Source organism: Triticum urartu, chromosome 7A (assembly GCF_056163025.1).
Source record: "Triticum urartu cultivar PI428250 chromosome 7A, HENAU_Tu73, whole genome shotgun sequence".
In the NCBI taxonomy this organism is placed as follows: Eukaryota; Viridiplantae; Streptophyta; class Magnoliopsida; order Poales; family Poaceae; genus Triticum; species Triticum urartu.
The window spans coordinates 684213546-684223226 of NC_141879.1; the positions used below are offsets into that span (position 1 = coordinate 684213546).

A 9681-nucleotide genomic window follows, 5' to 3' on the forward strand; every position below is an offset into this window, starting at 1 on the left:
ATAAGAACAAATTAAATCTCATCTAGATGAGTTCTAGCAAAACTGTTGTTTAATATCGGCCGAAATGGCGAAGCTTGCCAAATCTCACCACCCTGCCTCCGACGTCAGATCGATTATAGTATTAACACTGCAGAACGAGTCCTGCACGGCAATACAATAGCACAATCATGCTGCATGGGAGTAGTAGATTATTGTAGATGTACAGTAGCGGTGAAAATCTGCTGTCCGTGCGAGATTGTGTGTGCGCTTGCCCCTCTTTTCCTCCTTCCCCGGTTGGTACACACAGCCCGTTTGGACTCTCTCCACGAGCGCTCGGGACATCCTATATCTTATCTGCACTGCACTGCACGTTCGGATAAGCCAGAGACGAGTCGAGGGCAGGGATCACTGCCGCTGCTGACTGTGCCGCCGCCGACGACGACGACGATGATGGCGTCTGCGAGGCTTGCGGTCCTGGGCAAAAGGCGAGGGCGTCACCGGACTTGTTCTTCACCGGCCAAGCACGAATTCTCCACGCCCGACAGCGGCCACCGTCCACGCCACCACTTGAAATGGATCTGCTTGATGCTTCTTTCTTTTACCGGCCAGTCAAAGTAAGTAACCAAACGTAGAGAAACCAAAAGGGGAGGCCGGACCAAAGAAAGGCACACGGGAGGATGAAAAGCCCGGTGCTCGCCGCAGGCACGCAGGCAGTTGCCTGCGAAAGCCCCCGCGAATCCTCTTTGGGCCACGCACGACACCTTTGGGTTTGGGTGGACCGTCGTCGTCATGACGGGCACCCGCAACTCCACCCCCGTAAAGCCTGGGAAGTTGGGATTCGCGGTGACTCCTCCTCCTCCCGTCTCGTCTCATCCGGAAGGTCGATGATCGGTCGTACGTACTTGCTTGCCACATGATTACCCATCGCCAATTTTAACCCACATCATATCTTGAAAAGAAGCCCGACAGGGGCTGGAGCTTGAGCAGAGGCTACAAAAAGAGGGGGCTGACCCTCACCTGCTTGATGTGAACGGCGGAATTTCACAAAAATGTATGCTTGGCTCAAGATTGGAGGGGAGGTGGTCGGCACAAGAACCGAATCATGCCATGAAACTTGATGATAAATTTCCTTCTTCATTTTTTTTAGATTATATATATGATGGTTTCCAATCTAGAAGGCAGCCCTACATGATCCACAAAGGGGAAGATCCCGTGGTAGCTGAAAGATAATCATGGTGGTGTGCACTCAAGAGCACGCCTTTATCAGGTTGTTGTTTGTTACACTGCATCAGATGCTACTACACCCTACAACACCATCGCTAGTGCCGGCTGCCCATTGGTTCAGGGTGAATGAATATCATCCCCTTTTTCACTTTAGCACTAAGCTCGCTTTCAAGGAGCTTCTGTGTCACTAAACAGTCTAAACATATCACAAGACAAAACTTAGTGCAGAGTCAGCGGAAAAGGCGACAGTTTGTTCTTCCAAATAGTTCGTCATTGCACATCACTAGAGTTTATTCCAACAGGGGTGCAACTCACATGCATCTCATCTCACATCACTACAGTTCTGACTACAGGCATACTTCTACCAATCAACCACCAGATTCATCAGATGTCCCTTGGGTTTATTTATTCATTCGGTTCCACTGTGCACCTGCTGAATCTGGCGTCGCTTATCAAGGGTAGGGGATTGAATCTCCTAACTACTACAACAGCCACACTTCGACGCTATCCCGGCGGGGTGCGCTGTTACAGCCTCTTCAGGCTCTTCTTCCTGGCATCCATCTTCCTCTTCTCGGTTGGGATTTTGGCGGCAAGCGGCCCGTCCTTCTTGTTTGCCGTTGATGGCCCTACAGCAGGATCAGAAGGAGCTGCGTTCTGATCCTGTATGCCGAGAACTTTGGTCGAGGTGGAGGTGGATACTAGTGCTGGCGCCGATGGTATGTTCTTGCTCGGAACGGTGTTGTTGCTCTGGCCAACGTTTAGAGTTGTGGTTGACTCGCAAATGGCTCCGCTCTTGGACTTGTTCTTATGTTTATGTGCATGAATGCCGGTGTATAGCCTGCATACGGAGCAATATGAAATTATCAGTTGCCTAGGTCAGAGCTCTAGGCGAAACCACAGTATCACCTGCGATCTGATCTGACAGAAATGGCAGCCATGAGATTTATGACCATGTGCCAAAATTGCTCCATAAGAAAAAGATCTGCGAGCATCGCACTAGGGTTGAAAAATGCATAGTCAAAGGTTGACCTTGCAAGGCGTGCATACTCCTCGTAGTTTTCAAGCAACATCTTTCCAGCTTGTTCATTAAGGGCAGATTCGGGGAATGGTTCGATCAGAAGGCATCTCACTACCTGTGGCACATGACAAAAGGAGCTCATAGTTAGTCTCCCGCATGTTGTGAGAGAGCAGACGGAACTTTATTCCCAGGCCATAGCTATCATGCAGTCCTTCTAAATCTAAATTCAGTAATCTCTTACAAAGAGATCATGCATTGCTCTCAACAGAAGAATGGCGAATTGTGCGGCAGCTTTAGCTTACCAGCAGAACATGTCTCAATCCAAGACTAGGGTTCCAATCCTTTTTCAGCGTGTTCACACATATCTCGCCACTAGTTGCTATGTTTGGATGGAATATTTTTGTCGAGAAGAACCCTGCAGATAAAAGGAGAATGCAGACTTTTAGTTAGAAGTTTCATTTAAAGAAATAGCTGAAGTATAGAAGAATGCAGATTTTCAGTCAGAGGCTTTATTTAAAGAAATAACTAAAGTACAGACAGTTCTGGAAGTTCCAGAAGATAACTACCTTTTGGGGGAGAGTGAGGGAAGTCACGAGACAACAATAGCTTCATCCGGAATACTCCATTCTCATATGGAGTTCCAGCTGCATCATGTCCAGATATGATTTTTAGAACATGAGGTTAAAGTAGTACAATAAGAAAGAGAAAAGAAAGAAACTTCAAACACGTGAGATTTTACAAAATGCATTGTCAGAAAGAACAAGATTCATCGATGCTCAACTTCTAAATAAACAATATGCCAGAAATCCATGAATACTAAAAAAACACCATTATATGCAAAGCTGTTACAATAGCATGGCCAGCATGGCAGCACGGGCAATGTGGATGACAAATAAATAGCAGCTGAAAACCAAAGTATATTTCTGGATCTTACCAGGGCCCTCAATATCAGCAAAAATGGTGCTGAAGTCATCATCATTAACAATAACTTTAATCCCTTCCGGAGGTGATTCATCAAGATTCTTCAGTTCTTTAGCCAATTGCCTGATGACATTTGGTGGGAGGTTCTCATTTGTTGCCTTCCAAAATACACACCATTAGAAACAGAAAAGGAGAAAGCATTTCCATCAAGTCTTTCAGCCACTCACCATGGAAGCAATAACAGCAGACAACTCTAAAGGTTCTCTCTGTGCAGCTTCACTTAGAAGTTTTCTTGTTCCAAAATAGCACTCTAATGGTCACAAAGATTCAGCTCTGTGCAAACAGTGTGATCATCCTATAAGGCAACAACATTTAGGAGATTAGATATGACTGAATCAATATGATATAACAACTCAGTAGACTTATCTGTAACATAGGAAATCAACACTTGTAATATGTTATTTATGGAGAAACTGTAATACACCATTAGTACATGACTTTAATACAACAATTATCATCGCAAGGGGTGTACATACATCTTACAAGTATGACGTCCAATATGAAATAAGTGAATAACCGCTTAGCTTAGTGATACCAATCCATACTGATGTATGAGTAATGCATTTAAAAAAAAATTACTCACGCGGCTAAGGTATTTTTGAAAGCCAGTACAAATAATGAATCCAATGCAATATTGCGATTTAGTTAGAATTGCAAATTTGGTATTTTGAACAAAACACTTTATTGCGAGTCTAAAGGAGTCATTCCAGCTGACTAATTTATGCACTGTTAATCACTTTGACCTTTAAACAACAGAAGGAACATTCACTACTATAAATAATATATTTATGCGCCCTCATTGTGTGCAAACTGTGAGCACACTCACATGTAACGCGAGTGCTGAACTAGTAATTGAACAATGCTACAAATTAATGGTGCATCCATTAACACCTGCAAGCGACAAGTATTATTCCTACATAAAGCTGGTCATATACCTTTTGTCTAACGCGGTGGTAAGAACTCCAGGAGTGGGGCTACCGACCATGGGTCGAACCCTGGTAATCAGGGATAAGAAAGTCCCCACACTTAGTGTGTACACTCGCGATGTAGCGGCAGGTACAGGCTGGCGTTTGGGCTTTTTTCTCGACCTTGCAATGCTATGCATTTGGGTTGTCTCTCCCGAGGGGTCAATTGTTTTTGTCTAAATAAAGGTATTGTTACACATAAATGTTTGCGGGGTGAGGAAACCAGTTAGACCAGACCATATAATTGGCGATTCGGTATTAATTAGGGTGCGTTCCTTGTCCGATGCTACTGCGCTTCTGTCGATTCGCTAACGTGGCAATGTGCTACTTGCCAGTGTGCTAATTTATTACAAACTTGATAATAAACTGGATAAAAATGGCCATTCATGCTCCACATTTCAACTTGTATCCCCTCGCCCCGGCAACGTACTCTAACACAGGCATGCTGGCAAGTACTCCTGCGCACACTAGACACGCGCAAACATGCTCAAACACACACTCACCGGCCGCCGCTGCAGCTTCAGTCCATCGGGTAGCCCGCGTGATCACAGGGCACACACATGCTCACCACTGCAGGTTCAGTCTATCCAGGGGCCGGTGTGGTAACAGGGCCCCAACTGAACATTACAAGCACAAATCACAGACCTGCCCCTTTTCTCTACCTATAAAGGAACTAGACACTCGAATCTCCCTCTCGTTACACTCAATAAGGATGCCTCCGCTGAGAGACCACACTGGGGGGGATGCTAATCGCGGGACCAATGCACACCGGCGCGGGGCGAACGAATCTGAGGGTAACCGGGACCCCCAACCTGCCCCCCAAACGGAAGAAACCGACTGCTCACCTACTGCCGACGCTGCGCAGTGCCTGCTCGCCGAAGCCTCCGCCCCCGGCGGTCCGGTCCGGGGAAGAGATCGAGTTGGAGCCGGCGGGGAGGGAGGGAGGGAGCGGCCGATCCCCGCGCTCGCTCCCTCGCGGTGGCGGCCGCACCGCGGGGAGGGGAATGCAATCGGCACGCGGTGCGGCGGCGGGGAGGAGTCGGCCGGAGCCGCGGTGGCGCGCGGGGATCGAGGGGGCGAAACCCTAGGCGATTTGGGCAGACCGGGAGGGGGGAGAGGGGGAGCGGGGCAGTAAAAATCGGGACTGAAATGATGGAATCCATAGGGTAGAGAGAGAGAGATTGAGACAGGGGGCCGGTGGGTGCGGGCGGGCGATCGGACCGTTGGCGGCCCGTGGGCCCGGATGGGCAGGAGCGCCCGTGGGCCCGTTGCCTGACGCGTTTGCATGGGGTGGCCGTCGCCCAGACGGGAAACAGTCTCGGCTGTAATAAATCACCTTGGGTTCGATTGATACATTGGAAATCACTCTTTGAGAAAGAACAAATCTCTCCGGCAAATCATTAAATCACAGGCGAATTATCTCTTCTCTGCACTAATACAGGGCCAGGAGAAAACCAGATGCGCATTATTCTTCGCCCTCCGCCAATGGGGCCCAACGGAAGAAATGCATCCTTGCCTAGCTTGTTGCGAGACATAACCCGCTGACGGCCTGCCAAACACTGTAGCTACCCGCACCAGTGTTGCCAAGGTTCTTGGGGCCGGTTCGAACCGGTTTTAAAATCTTCCATGCGGATTTTCCTTCTTTGTTTCTATGTGGGGGTTTCCTTGGATTTTTTCTAAAAATACATGCCCAATTTTTCCAATACACGTTGTACATTTTCCGTATACGTGTGTAACATGTTTTTGGTGCACGGTGAACATTTTTTCAAATATGTGATGAACGTTTGTCCAAATACATATTTTCATTTTCTTAATGTAAATGTTAAACACTTACAAATACATGTTCAACATATTTATGAATGCTGCATTTTCATCAAATTAGTGAATTTTTTTACAACGTATAGCAATTAAGAATATGTCATGAGCACATTTTTCAAATGGGCGACCATTTTTTTAAGTTGTCAAGATTATTTCTTGAATAGTACGGAACATTTCTTAAAATTACACAAACATTTTTGTATATTTATATTTTCTTAAATGCGAGGAATACATCTTTGAAAATGCTTGAACATATTTTCTGAATATCACAGTTTTGTTTTTTAAATTTTATCTAAATTACAGAAACATTTATTTACATCATATTAATATTTGTTTTAAATGTCACATTCATATTTTGGTACGCATGAACAATTTTTTAAATGTCAATATTTTTTGAATGCTCCAAACATTTTCTAAAAGTCACGCAAACTTTTTTTACACTGCATGAGCAATTTTTAGATGCGTCATAATCGTTTTTTTTTTCAAATTGAAGTATAATATTCTAGAGGCGAGAGGTTCTTTCATCTCGCTGCAGGGGAGACAAAAGACTCGCCCCTCGCAAACACCGGCGACTGATTCTCTGTCCATTTAACAAAAAAGGTGACTCTCTCATTCCATCGGTGGACGAACACAGAGACAGAGCAATCCGCCAATCCGTGTTCAAATCTGGCACACATGTTGCTGTAGCGCCATGAAATCCAAAAACACTCGATCTCAACGATGCAATTATAGCATCTCTTTCCTTATTTTGTCTGCAGACAGGCTTCCACGAGCTGTTCTCTGACGAGACGCCCGAGGTCAGCAACTCAGCATGAGTAAATACGTCCCTCTCTTTGTCAGCAGGCTGCGCCACCATCCTACATAAGCTCCTCCAACCAACAGCACTGAGACAAAGCACCTAGGGCAAAGCTTACAAACGCAATTAAGCAGGAGCTAGCTCAATTGCCATGGCGAACACCACCAAGGTCGCGGCGATCTTCGGCGTCCTTGTTCTCCTGCAGGTGTCGTGCGCCGCCGGCCGCCACGTCCAGGTCAAGGACTCCGGTGAGCGCGTCCACGACGCCCCGGCGGTGATGTCGCTGACCGACTTCCACAGCGGGCCAGCGGCGTGCGACGGCAAGTCCCACAGCAACGACCTCCTCCTGGCGTCGCTGACCTCGGCGTGGTACGGCGGGGGCATCCGGTGCGGCAAGATGATCCGCATCGTGACCACGCGCGGGGTCGCCGTGGAGGCCATGGTCGTGGAGGAGTGCGACATCGAGCAGGGCTGCGGCGAGCACGAGATCAGCACGTCGGCCGCCGTGTGGAAGGCCCTCGGCGTCGACGTCGGCATAGGCGAGTTGCCCGTCACCTGGTCGGATCTCGACTGAGACATGCATGGAAAATCGAGTCTTCACGGCAGAGTAGCTGAATAAAACTACATGCGTACATGCATGATGTGGGCGGATAATCTACATAATCACATGTAAGTGTCAGTCAGTGTAAAACGATCTCAGTTACGATTTGTTTTCCCTCATGCGTACATGCACACCCAGCAATTTGTTTTCCCTCATGACCATCTTTGTATCCCGTTGAATATTGTTCAATTTTAATAAAGTTTGGGACCCAAAAAAAGCAATTCGTTTTCCAAGAGTATGCAAAATGCATAGCATTTCTTTACATAATAAATCAGGGTAAAACAGGAGATTCGGCTTGTCAGGGCGCGAATGACAGCAAAGGTACCAGTGCTCCAGGAAACATAAAAACTAACTAGTCGCAAAGAAATCCGAGACTCCGAACTGCTTCCTCCGCTTTTATTTACTCTACATATTAGTTTTGATCAAAGTCAAGCTTTATAAATTTTGAAAAAGTTTATAAACAAAAATATTAACATATACAATAACAAATCAATACCATTAGATTTGTTGTTGAATGTACTTCCACATCATATAGATTTGTTATGCTAAACATTTATATTCTTTTTTATAAATTTGGTCAAACTTTATAAAGTTTGACTTCTGTCAACTCTAATATGCAGAGTAAATAAAAACAAAGGGAGTACTACCTTTGGACTCATCATTATGAATATCCCAATACTAGTCTACCGTTACCGAGCGTTAAATGCGTGACCCTACGGGTTCAAGGACATGTAGAAATGACCGAGACACGTCTCCGATCAATAATCAATAGCAGGATCTAGATGCCATAATTACTCCCACATATTCAACGCAGATCTTTATTGGTCTGAACCACGATGTCAAGGATTCAGATAATCCCGTATACAATTTCCTTTGTCTCATGATATTTTACTTGCCGAGATTCGATCGTCGGTCTCGCTATACATAGTTTAGTCTCGTTACCGGCAAATTCTCTTTACTCGTTCCGCAATACAATATCCCCGTGACTAAGCACATTAGTCACATGCTTCCAAGCTACTTAGGATGTCGTATTACCGAGAGGGCCCAGAGATATCTCTCCGTCACATGGAGTGACAAATTCCAGTCTCTATCCATGCAACCCAACAAATAATTTTCGAAATACCTGAAGAGCACCTTTATGATCACCTTGTTACAAGGTGACGTTTGATACCCACAAAGCATTATTCCAGTATTAGGGAGTGACACGATCTCATGGTCCAAGGAACAGATACTTCACATTAAGACAATTGTAGCAATTAAACTAAGTGACATGATCACATGCTAAGGTTATGATTGGGTCTATCCATCACATCATTCTCGCAATGATATGATCCCGTTATTAAATGACAACTAGAAGTCTATGTTTACGAAACCTTAACCATCTTTAATCAACGAGCTAGTCTAGTAGAGACTCACTAGGGACACAGTGTTTGTTGATTTATCCACACTTGTATTTGCGTTGCCAGTTAATACAATTATAGCATGGAGAGTAAACATTTATCAAGAACAAGAAAAATATGATAATGCCAACTTTACTATTGCCTCTAAGGCATATTTCCAACAGGACCCACCTGGCAGTGAGAGAGAGAGAGAGGCACGTGCGGGGGGGGGGGGGGGGTTGGGCTTGACTAGCTAGCGGGGCCTCGGTTGGCTTGGCTGGCTGGGCCTTTCACTTTTTTCTTTTGCTTTATTCTATTTATTCTTTGCTCTCTCTTACTTAATTTGAATTTGAATTTGTTTTTTCCTGAAAAGGAAAACTTCTCCTAAATTCATTCTGGAATATTTCTGATAGCTTGGACTTTTTCTTTGTGGATTTTGACAAACTATTTGTGTCAAATACTAATGTCCCTATTTGCAAAGTATTTTATTTTATAATCCGTTTTCTGTTTTATTTATTTTATCCAGGGTTTAAACTATTTCCAAACCCTGGTTCACACAAACAAAATAGGGCAAATATTAATCCTAGGAAAATTTCCTTTCCTACCCTTATGCAATCTTTCAAAAACATTTTTGTGAAACTTTCATGGCCTCCAAATTATTCTTAAATAAATTTGAGTTCAAGAGTTGGTCATGATTGCTTCAAAACCAAATATGCAATGTAAATCATGAATGCGTATGCTTCTGAATTCACATAATGTTTTTAGGAAATTTGGGCAAGGGGACATTTGACATCCAATACTCTGGAACATGGGGATAAAGACCACCTCTACATTGACCTTGAGGAACTACTCTCTTCGTTACCCGATCCTTGATAAAAAAGAACCATGTGTGAACTTCAATAAAGACTCGATTGTCACGA

At 44.9% G+C, this 9681-nt stretch overlaps 1 protein-coding gene and 1 pseudogene across 1 annotated transcript; one reads left to right on the forward strand and one right to left on the reverse strand.

Moving 5' to 3' along the window:
* Positions 1–1433: 1433 nt before the first annotated feature.
* LOC125520934 (ubiquitin-conjugating enzyme E2 22) lies at positions 1434–5321 on the reverse strand. Its single transcript, XM_048685977.2, has 7 exons — positions 5013–5321; positions 3370–3497; positions 3156–3300; positions 2788–2865; positions 2524–2636; positions 2233–2336; positions 1434–2041 (listed from the first exon to the last, which is right to left on the reverse strand). The coding sequence occupies exons 2-7, from the start codon at positions 3370–3372 to the stop codon at positions 1729–1731; spliced, it is 756 nt and encodes a 251-aa protein (XP_048541934.2). The 5' UTR covers positions 3373–3497; positions 5013–5321; the 3' UTR covers positions 1434–1728.
* A 1499-nt stretch (positions 5322–6820) lies between these two features.
* Positions 6821–7367, forward strand: LOC147961479 (putative ripening-related protein 6 pseudogene; annotated as a pseudogene).
* The last annotated feature ends 2314 nt before the right edge of the window (positions 7368–9681 follow it).

Bases quoted from the DNA above. Each gene is read 5' to 3' on its own strand.
- LOC125520934 (XM_048685977.2), bottom strand. The intron at 2,637-2,787 runs GTAGTTATCTTC...TTTTATCTGCAG, and splicing joins CCCTCACTCTCCCCCAAAAG to GGTTCTTCTCGACAAAAATA. The intron at 2,337-2,523 runs GTAAGCTAAAGC...CATGTGCCACAG, and splicing joins GATTGAGACATGTTCTGCTG to GTAGTGAGATGCCTTCTGAT.